Source organism: Ambystoma mexicanum, chromosome 14 (genome assembly GCF_040938575.1).
Source record: "Ambystoma mexicanum isolate Mex_15411 chromosome 14, UKY_AmexF1_1, whole genome shotgun sequence".
NCBI classification, from domain to species: Eukaryota; Metazoa; Chordata; class Amphibia; order Caudata; family Ambystomatidae; genus Ambystoma; species Ambystoma mexicanum.
In genome coordinates this window covers 559943867-559966503 of record NC_090940.1, presented here as the reverse complement: position 1 = coordinate 559966503, position 22637 = coordinate 559943867, and the positions used below count along the sequence as shown (strand labels likewise).

The following is a 22637-nucleotide window of genomic DNA, read 5'->3' as shown; positions in this document are numbered from 1 at the left end:
TTTGAATCTGAAAGAAACGTGTGCAACAGTCATTCTGGTAGACAATTCAACGAGTTCCAGATTTCCTTTCCTCTGGAGATGCCGTACTCTTCTAGATGTCCATGTATAGAAGTCTATGAGATTCAGGTGCACAAGGATTTAATGTCCAGTCCAATAAGGTGGTGATCTTGGGCAAAATTATTTTCTTCCATAACCTAAATGATATGTGTAGTATTCTTTATGTGGGACCTCATGCCTGTAATAGGTTGTTTTAAAATCCAACAGAATACTTTGACAGGGGTTCAAATACAGAATGTATGCCCAACAGGTTTGGGTGCCCGAATGGTTTTATGAGATTGTTTATTTGAGGGGCAGCACTGAAGATGGCTGCATGCAAACAAACTAGTGTTAGATACTTTCCTATTGAAATTGTTTAAGTTTGTTCTGTAGGTAAGGATCATGTCTGTATGTCGTAACAAGACCTAAAACCTTTTCTAGTACATCTCTTCCTACTTCACTGTATATATGGCCAGACATTCACTACCGGTGTCAACCGCTTGTTGTTGGGTGAGGGATTTGCCTCGTTCCATTCCAAACGTTTGACATCTGCCTAAAACATCTAGACTGTTGATAGTTCTTGTTTCTTCTCCTTCACACTCGGGGGGTCTTTTTGCCCAGATATGGGGGTTTGAGCTGTAAATCAATTTTCTGTGGAAGGGGAAGATCTCTTATGGCTGAACTTAGCCAAATCTTTTCATGGTCTCTTTATTCTCTCATTCGGAGTAAGTTCTTTAAATTGTCCTTGATCTCCAAGCGTTCAGTTGACATTTTGTATGTGAACAAAAGGTTTAATATCTTGCTCTGGATTCTTAAGCTCTTCTAAAATCTGCTTTGTCATCTCTTATGCGTTGTGTATAATGAGAGCATTAACCAATCCCTTCTGCACTGGTTTGCTATGCGGCTCCAAGTTGTTCTGAATCATGTGTTGTCCAAAAACAAATGCAGCTTGTTTCTCCCTATCAGACTCTGGAGTAATGCTCTGCCTTTTAGACATTTAAATGTTATTGCCAGCCCCGAACCCCCAACTGGAACACAATGTTCATCAGTTCTAAAACTATCACTTGAAAAAAGCAAAACTGCCTCTCTGCCATGGCTTTATTTGGTACCTATGTTCCATTATTTGACTACTTACGTGTGAACAAGACCCTTCTCTCACATTCACATTATGTCACTTTAGATCATGACAGCAGGAGTAACGGCTAGTGCATAATGGAAGGGGGGAGGGTCCAAACGACCATTATGCACCAGCTCCATTGTCACCTTTTCACCATCCTTCGCTTCCACCGCAAACCCTCAGTAACAACCGGTTTGCACAGATTCTGTATGCCACTGCCAGCTTCCCTTAGCATCTGGTTATGCTGCCTCACAAATCTCTTCTTCCTCTGGGATAGTCAACTCTTCAATTATCATTGAGCTGCATCTCTGCCCAATTGACTGTAAAAATATAAAACTACTCAGATGGTGACCACTTAGGCCACATATGTGAAATCACTCCATCACAACAGCAAATAGGAATTGTAGATCAGAGCCAGCAGATAAGGGTCTACAACATGATACATTCGGATAAGGAAAAAAAAATAAACGATAGCAGCAAACATGCATGGCATTTCCAGTTTCGGTCTTAAACACAAGCTTTGTAACTGTCGCCAACCTCATGCTCTAGAAATCTTGAAACAGGAAGGAGTCAATGTGGAATGAAGGATACATCAAGTAAAACGTGCAGACTAGTTGTCATACTATCAATCAGCTGCACGGCACATTTATACCTAATGAATACTTGCAATTCAGGAGAGGAGAGCTGCAAAGCAGGCGAAGCGGAAACAACAGCAAAAGCAGACTCACAGAGACAAGCCATGCTGGGAGAGCCAGATGCTCACAGACAGCCGCCTGGGAGTACACTTTACCACAGAAACTGGTGAGAGTGTAGCAGACGTCTCAGAGGGACCACAGTAAGAGACAGTTGTGAGGCTGTTGGAGACGCAGTCCAGTGGTGCTTCATCGGTTGCATTGGCAAAGGACTACCAAGAGGATGTACGATCCGAATGAGGGTCTGAGAATCGGGGGAAGCCTTCCCAAGGACAGAACTTTGCCGCAGTAACACGCCACGATCTGGAAACGCCAACAAACACCAGTGAGGCAGCCCAAAGGAGGCGGTAGCCACGGGACATGCTGGCAGAGATACGAGCAATTGAATGAATAATTATTTTGAATACCAAGCACGTTCATTTAAAAGGGCATAACTTGTACCAGTCTCCTTATATGAAATGTCAATGTGGGAAAAATTAGAACAAGCATTGCCAAAAGCCAAGACATATTAATGAAGATGAAAGGCAACATTTGTACAAGTCTCCTTATATAAAATGACAATTTAAAGAAAATTGGAACAACAATTGCCACCAGCAAAGAAATACTAGTGAGGAGATTGGCAGACAGAATGAACCTGAACAAGTCTCCATATATGAGATGTCGATATGGGGGAAGTTGAAACAAGTAGTCTCTGAAGTCAATTAAACAGTGAAAGAGTAAAACTGTATTATACTTAGAAAGAAAGCGAACATTGTAAGAAGCACTGGTGAAAGAAGCACATCAGGCAGCAAGACCTTTTGGAGAAAGATACCTGGCAGGAGAGTATAGCAGGGAATCTGCAAGCTCCAGAGGGGGAATTCCTGGCAGGGGAGTATATCAGGTAATCCATAAAGCATATAAAAGGAAGACACAGTAAATGATACCTGGCAGGAGATTACACCAAAAGAAAATATTCAAGAATCCCCGGCAGGGGAGTATACCAGTAAATCGCCTTTGGAACAGTTGTGTAACGGTGACACTTATTTGTGAAGCAGTTTTGTAAAATAGACATCTTGCCATCCTTCAAAGTAAGAGAGACCTCTTTTGCTATCGTCCAAATAGGGTTGTGTGAAAAGACATTTCTACTACTTGTGAGGAATCATTGTTTGGAAAATACTTTTTGCCATCCTGAAGAAAGTGTTCTATGAAAGACATTAAGAGACAACTCTTAAAGATTATGGCTTTGAAAGGAACACTTTCAGTATCCTAGCTGAAATACTCCATGGGAAGGGAACCCCCCCCCCCTTGGATTTAAGGATCATTTGTTTAACTTTCATATTTGATTTTCTATACACTTTTTGCTAAGCCTGAATCACAAACATTTTCCTTGCACCTTCAATTGTTTAAGTGCGAGGGACAAATATGTTTTGGACACAAGGACTGTTTGCATAACTTTGACGATAAGACACAATCTGGTCTTTAGTTTTAGTTTCCTAGGTAGGAAAATTCTCTTTAGGATAGAAATAGAAAGGCCTTAATCCAACTCCTTTAAGTTAATAAAGATATCTAATGTTGAAAACATTACAACTTTGTGTCCGCCTCTCGTTTCTGACCCCTCACAATTGACAGTATCAACAGACCACGCCAGACAGAGCCTGCACATGGGTAGCCGTGACATTGGTCCCCCATGCATGTTCGCAGCATGGCAACCTGCATGTAGAGAGTGTTACACCAGAGGGGCTTGTTGGCAAGGCCCAAGATGACCCCAGGCACCTGCACCACAAGGGATCGCGCTGCTAGAGGCACAGAGTAATGGTGGCCCAGGTAACTTTGAGCCCTAACAGCCTCATCTGGAGCTTTGGAATTATATGATATGCCACCCTCATCTACAACAGTGGCAATGAATGAAATATGGCATTTATAACGCCTCTATACACAAGTGTTTCAAGGCGCGACGAGGCAAGGGAGGGGGAACAGAGGGAAGACAGACAACAATCTTACTAGGCCAGGTGTCACTGAGATCGTGCAAGTGCAGGGGACGGGGGAAAGTGCAGGGGGGACAGTGCAGTACATGGGATCAACAGTTACAAATAAATAGAATAAATAAAAGCAATAAGTAAAAAGTGCAGCCAGCTGGTGGCAAGTGCAAGGGTAAGTGCACACATCAGATGTCAAATGCTGGTAGGGGACTGTAGGGATACAGAAAACAGTCCCCAAGTGCGGGGTTTGCCAGGGAGGCAGTGCATGTGTGCAACTGGCACGGAGGGGACCTGGGCCGGAGGTCAGAGGGTGGCCAGGTGACCAGTGCAGTTTCAGCCAGGAGGTCAGCAGGGGAGAGGAGGAGAGAAAGCAGAAGCAACAGGAAGTTTTTGAGGGGCTTCTGGAACCGGAGACATTTCTCCTCAAGTTTCAGGGAGGCTGTTCCAGAGAAAGGCCCCCGCCAAAGAAAGAGATCTACCATGAACTTGCTGCTTGGAAGAGCGACTGACTCTCATGGAGTTGGAGGCGGATGAGCGAAGTCCTTTTGCATTCAAAGGAGAGCTTTCCCTGAACCCCTACTTCTCATTGCTTCCACATTCCATGGATTGTGCAGTTAATAGAAAGGTGTATTCATAGTAGGACCTTGTCGCAGTGAAAACAAGTCACGTGGTCACTTGGCTCTTCGACTGGCCCCCACCAAGTAGGACACTCTTGTCAGGTGGCTTTTGTTGGAATGCCTGATAATAAAACAATTGGTTATTAAGGTTGATAAGGCATTCACCTATGCTAATGAACCACAGACCGTAACTTGCTTTTTTTACAATGACGGTGTGAAAAACAAGTGCTATGAAGTGACAGCAGGATGAAAACAAAGCTCAACAAGACACCTGGAACAAATTATTTTGAAAGCAAACTTTAAAACATATTAAATAATGTGTACTTTTGCTCATTTCACAAAACCTTTTTATAATTTTTATCTTTGACAAACAGTATCAAATGTTTGCCTCACATTAAAATAATATATTACACCCTCCCAGTACCACCTTTGATGGAAATACCCCTTTGCATAAAAAGATGAATTTGTTCTTTGGGACGACTCCCAAGGGCGTGACTTCACTTGCACCAGAGCTGCAGTGGAAAAAATTCACTCGCACTTGCGTGTGGGAGTAGTAGCAGGCAGTATATATAAAAAAGACAATTAAAATGTAACCTTGGCAGGACTGTGATGTTAACATTCAGTGTTCACTCTTCTCTGGTAGAAATACTCATTTTGAAAACAACCGGCAGAGATCTCAAAGTCCAAAAGTAGATGGAGTGAAATTAGGTGACTTGGATGAAAAGTTAGTGTTTGAACAGAAAGAATCAATTTCCATTAGTGTGCTTTGTATACCAATGGCAATACTTTGACACACAAAGAACGAGAAGCGACTGTGCACCAAGATGCCAGATGCACAGCCAGCAAGTAAAGTGCTGCACTTGAAAATGACGCTAGCTGCTTCCATTCCGCTTCGGTCGTTTGACAGCGCCATTGTTGTGGTCCTCATCTCTGTCTGGGTGATACGAGCCGTCTCCACCACCCAATATTCCATGTCCGTCCCCAGTCTCCACTGGAAAAGGATGGCCTGCACCCAGCACCTGCCGAACGGTCATGTTAATGCGGGAGCTCAAGAGGTATTTGGCACACACCTCCCAGTCCTCAGTAGCACATGTCTCTGGGTCAGTGGAACTGCCAGGAGAGTCTTGCGAAAAGCAGGATGGCAATGCCATGCCTCCAGAGCAGGGCACAATGCGGGGCACCGCATGGTACAGAAGGCGGCTGCTTCCAGACATGACCATAATGTCACCACTGCGCATGAACATGGGGGTGGGAGCCTCTTCCCGCCTCAGCCCTCCCAGTAGGAATACAGAAGACTGTCCAAAGCTGGGGAGGAAGGGAAATAAAAAAATAACCAGTTAAGCAGAGGATGGAAAGCATCATTAAACTATTGCTGCACCCTAGTTATGCCCAATGTAAAGTTCAGTGAGACCAAGGAAGAAGGGTCACAGTTAGCCAAGTCTGCACTTATTAGAAGAGCTCAGCACTCTACTACCTCAGACAAAGACAGCATTTACAGTTACACCCAGGAGCGAAATGGGCTATGCTTGACCAATGCTACATGATATCTAAGAGCTGCAAATCAGCCCGCAATAAGACATGCAACTATTACCGCCCACCTGTTTTTGACCGCTTTGACCTGACCTTCCCTAGCGCCATGATGCCCCTGGCAACCGCACGCTTTACAAGTATGTGTAACATAACTGTAATTGCCAATCACAACTGGCCAGTAGCAAATGAGGAACTAAGGCCATATTCTGAAACCACTTAGGATAGATCATCAAAAACACGTAATTTCTGCCATGTCTGCAGGTCTCCTTCCTTCCCCATAAAAAGGCAATGGGCCCATCCGACACTCTGTTGATTCCATCCTTATTGTAGAAAAATACAGTAAGCCCCTATGCATCAAGTGCTCCTATCCCATTACCACGCATTACGAGTTTGTGTTGCTCACCACAGGCATCCCTAGCACATGCTTAATGTGTCTGCCACGAATTATACCCACAGACTTCCTGTATGCTTCTCCATCAGACATTCTGTCGCCCCCACAGATCTGCCTTAGAACTTCCCGATCACACACCTATTAAGCCTTTCCCGCCCACCCACATTTTTGGATTTAAAAAGCACCAAAATGATCCACTACGGGTGTGACAGCACTAATACATGAGCCAAGCAAGGGCTAGAATAAGAAAGTTTAGCTCATTTCCTAAAGGACAAATAACATTCAGTCCTGTGAATCTCAGTTGGGAGATCCACAAAACAAAGGCACGAGTTTGAGGAGCGCCCCAATGCTTTCTTGCGCTTACATCGTGGGACAACCCCTATTTCGTATTAAAAGACGGCAACTTCCTCTTCGGATAATGCCATTGCACTCGGTTTGCCTAATGATCTGGATATAGGTCATGTAGTGCGTCTTTCACCAGAAGCTAGTGAAGCCACTGGGGACAATCCTTGCAGCTGTCGCTTAGAGGACCTGGCCTTCTGAATGATCTTCTTGCTTCTTCCCACGACGGCTGAGAATGGGAATTACTGGGTGCGGTATCCAGGTCACTGGGAGACACATTCTGGAACGCAAACCACATACCCCTGCAGAGGACTTCCTGAAAATCCCCAGCACATTGTGTGCTGGCCCTTTACCCAATATTGTAAATCAGACAATTAATTATTCTGAGCCCAACAAAATGTTGACTCTGCAGTCTCTTTAATATGTACTTTAAGCGAAGATAATTAAGCACTGCATGCGTTTTGCTGTGACTAAACATAATCTGTACTTAATGTGATTCACTCTAAAAATATAACCGGCTACATACTATATAAAGGTTTTCAACTTTTTAATCTAATTCGCGTGCATCCCGTTAAATTCTTTTCAATCCCTATGCTCAGGGGCAATGCGTTTGTTTTGGAAGCAAGACAGCTTGGAGCAACACAGGTTCAAATCCCGATCCCGCACACCACTCGCTGGTATTAAGTGAGTTATGAATGAACAATAAAACAAAATCCTAGAAGAAAGTGGAAAAAAATGTGTGGAGCTTGTCAGAAACTGAAGTGCCTCTGCATAGTTGGGCTCACACTGGAAACTTGTCAGTCAGTGGATTTACAGCATATAAATGTATTTATTTATTATTACATTTGTATTGCGCACCTAACGCTCAGGCAACTGGGCACATTCAGTGATAAAAAAGAGCTTAAGAAATTGGTTTGTATATGTGCAGGATGTTTCTTCCACTTATGATTTTGTGTGCATCCCACTAATTTATGTTATGTTATTTGGCATTTATAGCGCTCTATATATCATTGGTATGACCTTAAAGAGAGATCTTCCTTCTTGCTTGCAGATGTCTATTTCAGTTTTGCATCCCACCAAATAGCAGTCTCTCTCTTTCACAAGTACCCTCGCTTCACCCCTTTGCCTCAAAATTCCCCAATGCTTATTTGTCTCACATGTCCCTCTTTTTGAAATCATGGTGCCATCTCTCAATCGCCTGCTTCCTCCTTTAGGTTTCATGCTTGCCTCTCTCCCACACATGTCTGTCTCACACAACTGTACCCCACTCCACCTGTTCACTTACCTGAAGGAAAGGAGAGGGTGTGAATGGTCCAGCTCAGACTCATCCACATGAATTCCCAAAGACGAGTCCAAGCGATAGTAGTTTAGGATCCCGGCCTCTGCCTGAAATTGCGGGAACCCACAGGCTGCAGCCACTTGCTGGGACAGGAAAGCAAGGTCAGATGGGAAGGGAGTGTGGTGATTCGGAGAATATCTCTGCAAGGTGAAGAGAAGGTTTGTATTCTTTAGTCATGTGACGTCACTGGGACTGGAGCTTAGAGATGTGTTTTTTTCTGTATTATAGCTATACTAGCTGTAGCCAGCGTTTCGTATGGCAAACTAGTAGTTCTCTGTACCGCGCTCTTGATTAGGCCTCTTTCTCTCTCACTTTATGTGGGTGAAGGTCGCATTATCAGGTGAGCGTTTGGTACAACCTATAAGAACACATTTTCTATACATCTTCTGCCCTTGAGGAATGTCCAGCTAGTAACAGCCTTATAGGACAGACACTTATGTAAGTCGAGCTAATGTGGACACAGTGGGGAAATAATCATCACTGTGTTAGGTTGAATCATTCTTACTGACCTGTGCATGTGTATTCATATCTGTACGTATGTTTAGTGACTGATGTATTCAAAACACAGTGTATTGTGTATAATGTTTTTAATATGTTTTTGACATTATTTAGCTGGTGGTTTAACTTGCCCGGATGTATTAATAAATTGTGACATGTTTTATATAAAGGACAATATTTTTGTATCCAAGTGCTATCCCCTTGCATTTGTTGAAAGGTAGATAGCAAGAGCCCCCCGTGTTTTTAGTTGGGGTACATACGTGTTACTGATGGATAGTGACCTTTCTTTTGATTGATGACAGATATTCTATTCCCATCCAGTAGGAAGGTTGCACACCGTTTATTGGGAAGTGCATTTTTGAGAATATTGCTCGAGTGTTTGATAGAGACACCTCAGCCATTGCAGGCATATGTGCGACAAGAGGAAAATCAACATATCTTTGGAGGGATGTGGGGATTTGGGGGGTGGTGAAAGGCAATGTTCTTTTTCAAAAGTAGCTATAACAAAACAAAGGAAATGCTTTAATTATACCACATTTTTAAACAAACTATTTTTTAAAATGTGTACACTATTAATTTCTAATGATCAGTTCCAATATATATTTTAGTCACAATAAGGTCAACTGGTTTTACTGAGCAAAGCATATTATCAAACTTAGAATAACCATATCAATTATTTTCTGATAGAAGAGCATTATTCCAAAATAGATAGTCTGATACACTCCTATTATACTCTTTCAAAATACCCTCATGAGAAAGAAGGGTATAAATAACGCTGGTAAGATTCCAGACCGATTTGCATAAAATCAGAGACCAAACAAAAGCTTGACGGCTTGAAGGTTTTAATTTGATCATTGCCGTTGGCATTGCTATGGGAAACACCCCAGACCACCTTTTTTTCCCACTTGCCACACCATTACAGAAGGGGAAAGACCATATGCAAACCAGGCGTGGTCCGACCACAAAAGGAGCAGTCCCGTCAGAACTGCTGAATCGCATCCTTTCTGCACAGGACAAGCAACTGCAGACATTTTTCAGCTTCATTGGGCATCATCAGTGAGGTTTAGCTTCCCAGCTCTGACAATACCAGTCCCACTCTGGGTGATAGTAGCAAAACAGAAGGTTGATTGGAGGGAAGTTTTGAATTGATCAAAACATCTGGGCAATGCTTCAGACTATCATTGTTCACTCTGCCATATGTGGCGGGTCAGAAGGAGGACACGGACACTGATGACATTTTCACTAGTTAATTTATTAAATAATAATAATAATAATAATAATAAGGCCTATCTTTTCCTATTGCTAAATGGGTGCTCCCTGCCTATATAAACTAAGGTGCTCAACGTCTCAAAAGATTCAGGTCTGCCATCCAAAACTAGTTCTGGCTGACCCTACAAATATTCTAACCAACTTAAATAAGATCAGGAGGCTACCTCCCTACGTCCCTCCTCCTCCTGATTAGGTTATGGCAATGTCTCCCTTTCTCTTCAGGACTCCTGGTTAGTAGGCTAGTTTTAAATAGTCTTTTGTCACTTTCTGCATCAGTTCTTGTCACTCTATCTCAATGTCTTTGGGTCTTCCCCTCTCTTTATGTATACTGGGACAGTCTGGATAGCCCTAGAGAGTGAGTGCCCCCTTGTTTGTTCAAGTAGTATACGGCTGTGGTACTGTCTGTGAGGACTAGGACTGTCTTTCCCTGGAGGTGTGTCTGGAAAGCCTTAAGGTCCTTGAATACTGCTAGTAGTTCCAACAGGTTGATGTGATTCGACTCTACTGCTGGAAGCCACACGCCGTGCGCTGTCTGTTGCAGCAGTGGGATTTCCTCTTGAAATGTTGTCATCCTGAACTTTTGAGGTTTACATACTTGTTTGCAGGGCGCAGGTCTAAAACAGGGCGCATGGTGAGATCCCTTTTGGGTACAAGGAATTACACTGAATAAATACCCTTGTGTACCTGCAGAAGGGGGACGACTTCAAATGCACCCTTTTCAAGCAGGACCTGAACTTCTTCCAGCAGTATGTACAGGTTTTCTGGTGACATGCATCTGCTTCTTGGTGGGTAGTAGAGAGGTGGTCGGATAAACTCAATACCCGAGGGGAACGGCCTTTAGTAACCACTGATCTGAAATGATCCACTCCCAGACGTGGATAAAAGAAGACAGGCAACCTCTGACCAGGGACACGTGGGAGGGGACCCGTACCGGTGAGTCATTTGGAGGTGGAGGCCGGGGAGCCTCTGGGAGTAGAGTTTGTACCTCTGCCCTTGCCCCTATGAGAGCCTCTTTGCTGGTACTGAAAGTTGCCAGAGGAGCCCTGACCAGAGGACAGAGGGTACCCCCCAGACCCCTGAGCCGTACTGACCTTGGGGCGAGGGGGAGAAGGATTGGCCAGGAAAGGACCAGCGGGCGTTTTGGCCGAAACGCTGGTGGAAGAGTTCAGCCAGAATCTGGCTAAGGGTCTTTAAAGTCTCATGCTCTTTTTTGCCATTGCCAGGGCATCGTCAGCCACCTTCCCAAAAAGGTTGGATTCCTCCACCGGCTTGTTAATTAGGAAGGTTTGTGGTTCGGGTTGAACCCAGAGTTTTTTTAACCAGGCATAGTGCTCGAGTAGGGTTCCCTGGGCGAGGGTGCGTCCAGCGTTTTTTCCAGGATATTCTGGGTCACTGTCTGCCTTCAGCAACGATTGCCAGCAGGCGTGATCGGGTAGGCTCTGGAACTTCCTGAAGACCATCCTGTAATAGGCCCCACTGAATATCACTGTAGCTCACAAGGAGCGTGGTGTTGTCGGCGATTCTCGTGGAATAGGCCGCAGAAGCGATGACTTGCGTGTGACGTGAACCCTAATGTAGAGTGGGTCAGAGGTGGCTGGGCAAAACAATTTTTAACCATAGGCATTAACTGTGTGTGTAAGAGACAGGGACAGTAAAGAAGGAGCCAGGCACCTTTTAATAGAATTTAATAAAGGAATGGCTTGGCTATCTGGAGTCTTTTCCTTGAGGATGTCCTCCACGAAGTCAGAGTCGGGGCGGTTTGTGCATAGCAATCTTGAAATGGTCGGCTGCTCTCTTTAAGACGGAGTTGAACAGCATTTGGTCGTCAACTGCCGATTAATCTCTCTCCGGAGGAGTAGTAGGGGGGACCAGACAGATGATGCCGGGGTCAGTAGTATGTGGCAGTGTGTGCCACAAGTCCTGGTCCTCTGCCTGATCCCAATCTGGGTCTTCATAGACTGGGTTTTGATCATAGAGGTTAAGCCCTTCATAAGAAACCTCCTGGGAGGGGTCATTGGGTTGGTCCATATTGATATTATCATGGTGTCCATGTGGTTCTTCCAAAAGGGAAAACTGGGCACCAAGGGAGGGAAGTTTCTGAAATTTAGATGGGCAAGAGTCCACTTCCCTTGGTCTCTTCAAGGCTCCGTCATACTGGTCTGAAATGTTGATGGACCCAGCCAATACTTTTCAATCCTCTCCCTAGTCCATTCTGAGGAAGCTGAAGGGTCAGGAGGTGGGAAGGGGATGAACCCTTATGTAAGGCCTTGGAAAGAGGCTGGGGGGCCTCAGAATAGCCCTCTCGGGAGATGGGGTGCCTTGCGGCCAACTAGGTTGGCAGAAATAAACAATCAGTGGGACTTCGAAGCATGAGGGATTGTGGGTACACTACACTTCACGTTAGGATAGATAGGATAGATAGTGTTACAGTCACGCCCATGTCGACGCCCCTTTCCATCTTTGAATAAAAGATGCAATACTCCACGAGTACCACTAGATGTCGGACTATATGCACAGCATGTGATTCTAAGCAGATCCACAAGCATCAGAAACGTAATACAAGAGCCTACTTCTAACAAAAGGAACTCATGGTGGCAACAGTAAAGATAGACACAAGTGATCACAGTTCAAGGGTGTTTATTAAACTGTATAAAGGGTGAGACAAGCGCCTAATCTAAACCTGAATTTAAGATGGGAGCAACCTACAACCATCAAATAAAAATAAGGCAGTCCTACTGGCGTCTTGACAAATAAAAGGGGCCTATATTAAAAAAAAAAAACTATTACCAATCCTTACCGCTAAGTTACAAAATAGTGTGGGATAACTTTCACCAGAAAAGAAAGGAGTGTTCACAAAAAAATAAGTCAGGATGGTATAACTGGGGTCTCCCTTCCCCGTGATTTTTTCGCATGGGGCATGGCGGGACTCTTGAGCACAGCACACTCCCGAGCTTCTCCAGCACGAGTTTACGGTTAGTTTCCAAACTATCAGGGCAGTCTGTGGCCAAGTCTCTTTTACACTAAGTCTCTTGCCTCAGAGGGCCTGATGTGCTATAAACAACAAAACTAAAGTTCCTTTCAGTAATCTTCCCATCAGGTGATTTCCCTTCACCCGTGGATCCCCCTCAAACGGGCTCCGATCCTTCTTCAACTTTGTCCTCCCTCAGACGGGTTCACTACAGCCTTTCGTTCAAGAAATCAGCAACTTGTAACATTCAAGTGTCTCAATGTCTTTTTAAACAACCGTTCATTGTGGAGATCCCTCAGCCGGGTTCACGCTTGTCAACACAATGTTTACGTGGTGTTACGTTTTACTCTAATTCGCGGACATCCCTCAGCTGGGTGCACATTTGCCAGTTTAACACAGTTCACTTAGTTGCAATACCTTGCGGAATTCACTTACCTTCGCTTTTTCTTCTTAAGCCCAGAGTCAGGCTTTGCACATTTACAGTTCGCACTGCTTTTACCTCAGCCGGGTGCACACGCCTGTTTCACAATGTCAAAACTTTGGTAATGGGTTAAGAACTTCGATTGTACATGGGATTTTGGCTCGACCCTTGTATGAACACCTTAACTCTCAATGCCGGCCTTCTCTATGGCCATTGGTACTATAATGTTCACCTGAAAAGGGTACCAGCCAGAATCTTTCGAATGTGCGCCCACGTGGCGCCGGACCACTCAGCAGCTAGTCTTTCGCTGGGCTTTAAAGGTTCATTAGCACATTGTTTTCACTCTTTATATCACTGCTTGACTGTGCAGATAATATTACATAGGCCCCCTTGTCCAAAACAGTCAAAGCAATGGCGAGCCGGTCTGATCCAGTAAGGCTTTCCCAGGATCCTATTCATGCCATTTTCTATTAATGTAATTTCAGCTGGATGAACAAGAAGAAATATGTGAAAACAGATAGACAGAGGTGCATACTATTTCCTGGTACTTAAAAGAACCGTTTGCCTACTGGCAATCAGGACCGGCTATATCCCAGGTAGAAAAAGAAACACGGTCTCACAAGACACCTCAGTTCTGCTAGTTCTAGGACACTCATCACTGCCTCAGTCAAAAATTAGATTTGACCCTCTGAGTTGCTGGCACCACCCTGTGGAACAACCTACCAATAACCTCAGAGCTGAGGAGAAGCGTATGTGATTCAAGGAGCAGCAAAGGACATTAATTTTCAAAAAAGCATTTGATACCACATTGTCTTTTTTTTATCTTACTCCTCAAACTTCTTATTCACTAAATTGTTGCGGCCAAACGTAGGAACCAGTGGTATGATGCCCCCCCCTCCACTCAATGTAGGGGCTGCCATACCAGCTCGAGTGGATTTCACTCAATCACTGTCTTCCCTTTCAAGTTCCTCAACTCCAACTTGCACCCTTTCTGATTAAGCCACTAGATGAACACTAAAGACCTCTATGCTAATGCTGCTGACTTTGCACCACCGGCCTACCTCCAAGTAGTTTTCACTGGAGAACAAATGATTTTCTACGGTTTGTATTTTTCTCCTTGTTCTACCTGTAGCACTCGACTGATCTGGAACGCACCAAGTACTTTGAACAACCAGATCATTCCTGCAACCCTCAATGCCCCCTGTGACTCTCTCCATGTTCCTCCCATCCCCAGCAGCATCACAACGTGAATGTTTCCCAGGCACACTTTACAAATGAAGACTAAATAATGAAAAGCTTGACAGGACTGTAAACTGGAGAGTCTGATTGTTGTGATCCGATAATAATGGGTCCTCTTGTCAATAGCAAACCTAAACTGAGAGAAGGAGCAAATAAGAGCACAGGACAAGTCCTACCTTTGTTTCCCAGTTGTAATGAAAGCCCAAAGTCACCCATCGCAGTTTCTCCAGCAGGGTTTTGGGCTCCTGACGGCCCGTTCCTTTATTCCTGAAAAAGAGAAGGAACACTAACCTGTAATAATAGAATAGATTTTTTTAAAGTTTATATAACAAGTAGATGAAAACTTGATGTTATGGCCTCTACAGAATAGTTTGTCACTCAAGTAGCTCCTTAGGCTTTACCTCTTCGCAGTACACACGCTCTTCCCAGGATTGGTTTTAGCCATGCAGACACAATTTCTTTAAGGTTGTTACTGAACAAGAGGCTTAGCAAAATCAAGACAGTTCCAAAAAGGTCTGCAGGCCAATGTTAGGAATGGTTTTCTAGGACTGATTTTCTATACTCTGGCCTGGTGGACAGATGTATAGGAGGCCGACCTAGTTGGTTAACAGGTACAACTCTGGGAACTGTAGCCAAACCAATCAAGTAGCATGGAGTGTGGTCAAGACTAACTCTCAGGAAGGTTTAAGGGTGCAGCATTAAGACTGACTCGGTAGGGGTCATGGCGATTATTCAAAACTTTTATTCGAATGAAAAAAAGGAAAAGAAAACCCTATCTCGCCCCAACTCTGAGAGGTTTCCAAACCTCAACTCAAATAACTAATGTCAGAATGTCCAAAGCAAGTGTCTCAGTAAGCAATGTCAGAATCCTAACTCTAGCCCTCACATCTAAGTTTAAACTAAATACCCTTTCCCTGGACAAAAGACAGTTTGGTAATCTTCAGGCCTTAAGTATTGGGGACTATCTTCTTTCCTCGGCTTTGTTCAGGCTTCTTGTAAAGTTCAACAACTGTTGGGGGAAATTCCCAACCCATTGTTGGCCCTTCTCAGGCGTCTTTTCTGCCCTTAGGTCCTTGACCAGATTGGCAGACCTGGCTTCCTTTCACCAGACAGAGTTACAAAAACAAAAGCTGTTTGGATGAGTTTTCAAACTGGAGTGGGTCCTTGACCCTGGTAAGCAGACCCGATCTGCCACTAAGAAGAACAGTGTGGATGCCCTCCCAAGCTGTGGTGTCACAAACACACTTGGTTACTCGCCTGCCAAGTACTACATGTACTGTCGATCAGTTGGTTTTCACTATATGGGTGCGGGTCCCAGACTTGCACTGTGGGTTTCCGCCAATGTGTCACTGAACTTAGTTCACTGGTTTGCCAAGTATTGGTCACCTGATTATGCTTTCTGGAAGTCTTTTGGCTTTTGCTAGGGTTCCACACCCATTCATGTGGCTCTATGGGCTTACTTGCCCCCTTGGACTGTCCCTGCCACTTCACAGGGCCCCTGGCGCCTCCCCGCTCATCCGTGTACCTTGTTTTGTCATCTGCAACGTTATCTGGATGTCCTGTGTGCCTGCCGTCAGCGGTGGGGCTTCCCCGGCTTCCTCCTCTCCTTGTTGGGGCTCAGCGGCTCCACCATAACCGCTTCATTCTCGATGGCGTAGGACCATTTTTCCACGGCTGCCAACCTTCTGGAATGTCGGGAGCATCTTCCCCTGCTGCTCAATGCTCTGACCCTGCACACCGGATCAGCTTGGTAGCGACCTTAGTTGGAAACAGCAACGATATCCTGGGATTCGTCACAAAGGGGGGTGGGGTGGGGTGGGGTGGGGTGGGAAGGAGTCTGGTCAAGGGTCCACAAGGTAAGTAATCAAAGATTGCACTCGGACACGTAGTTATAAAAACACTATTTATTATGGCCAAGTAAACACTATAAAAATGACTGTAAGCAGGCAGTAGTATCACACAAACTAATAATACACCACATATGTACAGGCCCACTAGCCATTGTAATAAAACCACAATACCCCAAGCTGACACTACAGGAAGGAAAGGTAGGTAAGCTTTACAATGGCAAGCCATAAGAATAACCACCCTAACTTAAAACGTCCAATCATAAATTGACTGGGGCCTTGTGCCCTGAAAGCTCACAAAGTTCCAGGTAGTTTTCTAAGGCAGGAAAAGTTAGACGGAGGGTCATGCAGATGGAAAAACAGTTCCAGAAGTCATGTCTGGGTCTATTCTAGTGACTAAAACTGTCACCAGCTTTCAGAGTGCTTGCACGAACAAGCAATGACAAAGCCAAACTATTGTAAAAGTTCCCAAACTTTTACAAGGGGAGATGTGAGGTTCAGGTAAGTACCACTGAAACTCATCCCCATGCTCCGGTTTCTCTTGATACTTGGCAGGTCTTCAGAGGTTGCTTTTCCTGCCGTTTCTTCTAGACCTTGGTGCCCAAGAGTTGCAGGTTTCAGTTAATTCCTAGTCTGCCACAGATGCAGGTGCAATGTGTTCCAGTTGAATAATGCAGTTCACTCGGATACAGGCCTCGAGCTGGTCAGCAACAGATTGGCTCAGGTGCACTTCCGAAAGATCTGGTTCGTAGGACACCAAGTAGATGCCTGGAATGGATGCTCCCTCCACTCCCATGGTTGACGCTCCAACAAAGGATTTCTAAACATGTTCTGCCAGACAGGGCTCTTCCCGGACAGTAGCAGAAGTTAGTCGCCAGGCCTTCTTTGGAAGGGCCCACCATCTCTCCACTCGTCTTTAACAATGCAGGATTTCTTCCAGGATCTCTGAGGCATGGCTGTAGGACTCCTCTTCTTATCCAAAGTCAGGTGAGTGTTCAGACTCAGCCCTCCACTGGCAAGATCCACCCCACTCATGCACACCAGCAGTGTCCAATCAAGGACCACTGTGTGACCCATGCAAGCATTCACACCAGTCATTCAGGCACCAATATGTGGATTGGGATCAGACAGTCACAGCCCACTTTCTGGGAACACACGCTCCTATTGCCCTGCACTAGCCTGCGAAAAACAAAGCTTTCCCGGGCAAGTGCATGACCTTAAAATAAATATCCTGACCTGTCAGGGCAGGAAAAAGGTCACAGAACCAGGTGGCAAAAGAACAAGCAAAAACCTACTGGCACACCGCGACTGCTGAGCTCCCGACCCTGGAGGCCATATAGCCCCCTCCCACGCAGCATAGCCCTCCCCAGGCTGCCTCAGAGAAAGGGAGAGCACCCAGCACACGGCGGGGGACTGGAGAGCACCCGCCTGTGGGTGGCCTTTGAGCTGTTTACCGACCTCCCTGGGAGCACCGGAGGAGCCACGGCGGGGCCGAGGTGAACGCGGGGGGCCGGGACAGGCCGGTCCCACCAGGGATACAGTTAGGCCCCCGTGACAGCATTGCACCCTCTCGGCTGCCTGGGGAAGCGGGAGTAGCTCCCCGCATACAGAATTGGGCCAGGAACTGTGGAGAGATAGGTGGGGACTTTGCCCCGGCAGCGCATGCAGGAGCCGCGGGCCCGAACACTGAGCGGTCCGGGTGGGAGCCTGTGAGGAGCGTACTGCGGCACCCTGCGATCCACCTACGGAGGAGGTCTGGGGAGTCTGGCTCTTCGCCACTGACTCCATCTGCACACACAGACGTGGGCAGGAGCTGCGTAACATCAGGAGAGCGGCGCGGATAAGCTGGGCAGACCGGTCTGGAGGGGCTGTCAGCCCCGGACCGTTCTCCTGGCTGCCACATAATAGGATGGTCTAAGCTGGAGGGACCCAGGAGGATCACAGGCGGCGTAGGTATGTGCTGTGTCCCATGCACTGCGAAGTCCCCCGCTGCTCAGCTTGGAGAAACCTAGCGACCTGCTTACTTCAGGGATCTCATGAGGGCTTATGCAGCGCATGTTTAACACCTGCAAAGCTTACTTGCTCCATGCTGCAAATGAAAAAGTCCATATTTAGCGGATAAGCGCACTGTGCTCAGGAACCTAGCCCTAGTAGCAAGGGCCCAGTAACCCAAGCTGTGAAGCATCCAGTCAGTGGGCTGAACCAGCTGATCCTAGTTCAACCGGCCCGGACCTCCCACTGCATTCAAGACGTACTGCAAGCGCGTGAGCGCAGCGCCTATCCATTGCTTTTAACGACAGCTGTGCACCTCCACCTTTTCGGACCTGGGCCTGCCCAAGAAAGGGGGGGGTCATCTTGGAACCTGTGCCTACACCCTGATGGTGGAGAGGAGGGCTGGTTGGTGATCCTGCTGCCTCCGGCGCATCTATCCAATTGCAATTGGGGAGACTCTCCCTTACACCCCACGTCCATTCGGTGTGCACGCTGCTGAGGGCCAAGCCGGAGAGGCACTTGCTTCATAAGAAGGCTGAGAAGGATATCTAGAGACACAACAATATCTAGTTGGGTGTGCAGCTCACCGGATACCAACTAGGCGAAGCCAGACCACTAATAGAAGCATGTCGAAAAACAAGCCTAGGGATTCGCACCCGCCTCAAAGATTGCCCAAGAAGGCACAGAAAGGCACGCTGGCCAAAATATGGGCCAAGGACCAGGACCAGGAGGAAGCACAGGAGACCCCGACCCAACGAATGGCATACTGGAGAGCTTACAGCAGATCGAGGGGATAGAGGTCAGCCAGCCACGCAGGCCGCCTTGAAACACCTCTTGGCAGATATTGTCGACAAAATTACTGCTGCAGGTCAAAAGCAGATGGATGTGCTCAGGGAAGACCTGGCGGAAGGCATACAGGAAATTAAGAGGGACATCAACAAGATTGAGGAGAGAGTTGATACAAACGAGAGGGCAATCCGGGACCTAGCAGAGGACGCAAGAAGACAGACACCTTGCTGGACACACTGGCGACAGCTACACACAATCTGGAGCTCCAGGTGGAGGAGTTGGAGAACAGGTCCAGGCGGTCAAACATACGATTTAAGGGCCTCCCGCAGGCCCCACAAGACCAGGACCTCTGCCAGGTAATGAAGGGAATTTTCGCAGACCTCCTAGTAGAAGCAGGCCCAGCGGACTTGGTGTTTGACAGAATCCACAGGGTGGGCCCGAGAAGGTCAGAACCAGGTGCCAGACCTAGAGATGTCCTGGTGGCAATGCACAGTTCTACTCTAAAAGAGCAATTATTGGCGAAGGCTAGGAGGGCCGGACGGATCACGTACAACGGAGCGGAGATAAGCTTGTACCAGGACCTAGCACAAATGACCCTAGCAAAAAGGAGAAGGATGGGCCCGGTGCTGGCACACCTGAGAGCCAAAGGAATACGCTATAGATGGTCACACCCATTTGGACTGATCTTTGACTGGAAAGGGAACCTGCAGAAAATCTCCTCTTGCGAGCAGGGGATTGCCCTCCTGGGGCTGGAGGAGGATTCCCCCCCCCCCCAGCCAACCAGCCTTCCACCCAGCATGCCGACCTCAAGCCATGGGAATTGTCCACAGTTTGTTCCAAAAAAGGGAGGAGGGGATTGGCCCAGTTGCATTCACGCGAGCCATCACTAGGGAAGGAACAGGAGCTTCACACGGCATAGCAGGGGCACGCCTTACCATCCTATAGGTAGGAATTAGATGGGGGTAGCACAGAAATGCTTGGGAGGACATACAAGAAGAGATGAAGCCACAAGATTAGAGGCAATGGATGGTGGGAGGGCATTGGCGTGGGAGGGCGCTCACTCTTGGAATGGGGATATCCCGCATTGAACTCGATGGGGGGGCAAGTTGAGGAACGGCTCTCAAGGTTTGTATTCGAGGGGGGCCATGTGGCCAGTTGTTCCGGCTCACCGGAGGGAGGGAGGAGGTGGGGCAAGGAAGGAGGGGGGGGGGGGGTGGGAGAGATTCGAGGGAGCCCAAAATCGCAGAAGAGGGCGTTCGGGGGACGGGGGCCAGGGGAGAGGGGGACTCTTTCTTACGACAGGGTAACTGATCCCAACACTGGAGGGACTCTGGGGCAAGCGTAACTTTAAGACCCAACACCCTATCTAGAGATTTGATGAGAATTCTCTCTCTTAATATCAATGGGCTCAACTCGCCAGTTAAGCGGAAAAAGCTGGAGCACTATATGAGACGTGAGCGCCCGGACATCGTAACGTTGCAGGAGACTCACATACACTCGAGGAACAGAGCAATGGTCAAGATTTGGGGTCTACTCAAGGCTGATACAAGCAACACAACCCGCCACGAAGGCGGGACTCCTTATTGAGCTGAAGGATGGGCTAGAGTTGAGGATTATGAGGAAGGATGTGGACGAGCAGAGAAGGTATCTGGCAGTATCTCTGGAGGGACTGGCTGAGGCGTTCACAGTAGAGATGCTTTATGCTCCGAACACTGCACAAGACCCCTTTATTCAAACCACATTAGATAGGTGTGAGGGGTTCACTAGACTACCGATTATTCTCACTGGCGATTTTAATATCGTTTGGGACCCGTCTAAGGACAGGAGGTTCAGCACGGCATCTCCCCATAGCGGCCCATCTAACGTGCTGAGGGACAAAATCAGTAACTTGGCACTGCTGGATGTATGGAGGGGTATTCGAGGGGACACAGAGGGATTCACGTTCTATTGGCACGCTCATCGCTCCCATTCCAGAACAGATTACATTTGGCTCTCGATAACCATACTGGGAGAGGTGAACAATATCTATTGGCACTCCAAAACTCTCTGACCACGCACCGATAACCCTAATTATTAAGGGGAATAGGAGGTCCTCGGGACTGTGGAGATGGCGCTACCCGACACCTCTCTTCAAAGATCAGATCCTTGCCCGGGAGGTTGAGGAAGAAATTGATTTCTTCTTCTCGACCACTAAAGCAGGGCACATATCCCTTCAGGCGAGATGGGATGCCTTTAAGGCTACCTTGAGGGGCACTATTATAGCAATCAAGGCAAGAAGGGATTGAGAATTAATACTGGAGGAGGCCAGGCTGGAGGAGCAGCTAATGGGGATTTTGGACAAAATGGGCAATAATCAGACCGCGGCCACTAAAAGACCATACAGAGCTCTCTGAAGTCAGCTAGACTTAATTCAGACAAGAAAAGCAGAACGCAATCTCCTACAGCTTAGGCAAAAATACTTTATCAAAGCCAATAAGGCAGACAGTCTGCTGGCGAGAATGCTCAGAAAGGAACAGAAAGACAAAACAATAATGGGAATTAAAGTTGCGGATGTGGGTAGAAGTGCCAATAATGACGACAATGAAAGGAAATTTGACAGATTTTATTCATCCCTATATGCATCTGACAACCCAGCTCACAAGATCCAAATGGAATATTTAAATAGAGTTCACCTAACCTGCCTGTTGGAAGAGGAGAAGGAATCATTAGAGAGGGATATCACGGCGGACGAAGTGAGGGTGCAATTAAGTCCTTACTTCCACATAAATCTCCAGGCCTGGACAGCTTTGTAGCAGAATTTTATAAAGCCCATAAGGAAAGCTTGATACCGTTTTTAACCTCCCTTTATAACCAAATAGGTTGGGATGGCCTTGTTACAAGATCAATCGAGGAGGCGAAAGTAGTCCTTATCCATAAAAAGGGTAAAGACCCTTCGGAGTGCTCCTGCTACTGTCCCATAGCATTGATTAATGTGGACACCAAGACCTATGCGAAGATTCTGGCAACAAGGTTAGAACATATAATCCCCAAACTGCTCCATCCGGACCAATCAGGATTTGTGAAGGGTTGGCAGAAGGGGGAATAATGTCAGAAGATTGGTCCATCTGATAGAGAAGGTCAATAAAAGGCTAATCCCCGCCCTCCTTATGGCAGTCGATGCCGAGAAGGCGTTTGACCGCGTGGAATGGGGATTTCTATTCACAACTATGCAAATGATGGGATTTGGCCCCAAATTGCTGGATAGAGTCAAGGCTAACTATAGAAACCCAACTCTCCGGTTAGTAGTCAATGGGCACCCGATGGAACCAGTGACTGTCGAGAGGGGGACCAAACAGGGATGTCGCTATCCCAGATACTATACGCGCTCTACCTCGAGACTTTCCTGGAGGCGGTAAGATGTAACCCGAACATAAAGGGGGTCCTGTTCGCCAGGGCTCCTCATAAAATAGCAGCGTTCGCGGACAATATGATTCTGTCCCAGACGCAGCCAGCTATAGCCTTGCCGGTGGTAGAAAGAGAGCTCCTGCAGTTTGGAGCCTTTGCAGGTCTTAAAATTAATGCCTCAAAAACAGAAATCCTTAACCTTACCATC

General features: G+C 46.6%; 1 protein-coding gene across 1 annotated transcript in view; it reads right to left on the bottom strand.

Moving 5' to 3' along the window:
• Positions 1 to 4701: 4701 nt before the first annotated feature.
• ALKBH1 (alkB homolog 1, histone H2A dioxygenase) overlaps positions 4702 to 22637 on the bottom strand; it is a 68750-nt gene continuing 50814 nt past the window's right edge. Inside the window, exons 4-6 of the mRNA XM_069637916.1 lie at positions 14594 to 14684; positions 7969 to 8162; positions 4702 to 5725 (exon numbers count right to left, since the gene is read on the bottom strand). Coding sequence (XP_069494017.1) covers positions 5293 to 5725; positions 7969 to 8162; positions 14594 to 14684 — 718 coding nt within the window. The 3' untranslated portion in view covers positions 4702 to 5292. The remainder of the gene's footprint in view (positions 5726 to 7968; positions 8163 to 14593; positions 14685 to 22637) is intronic.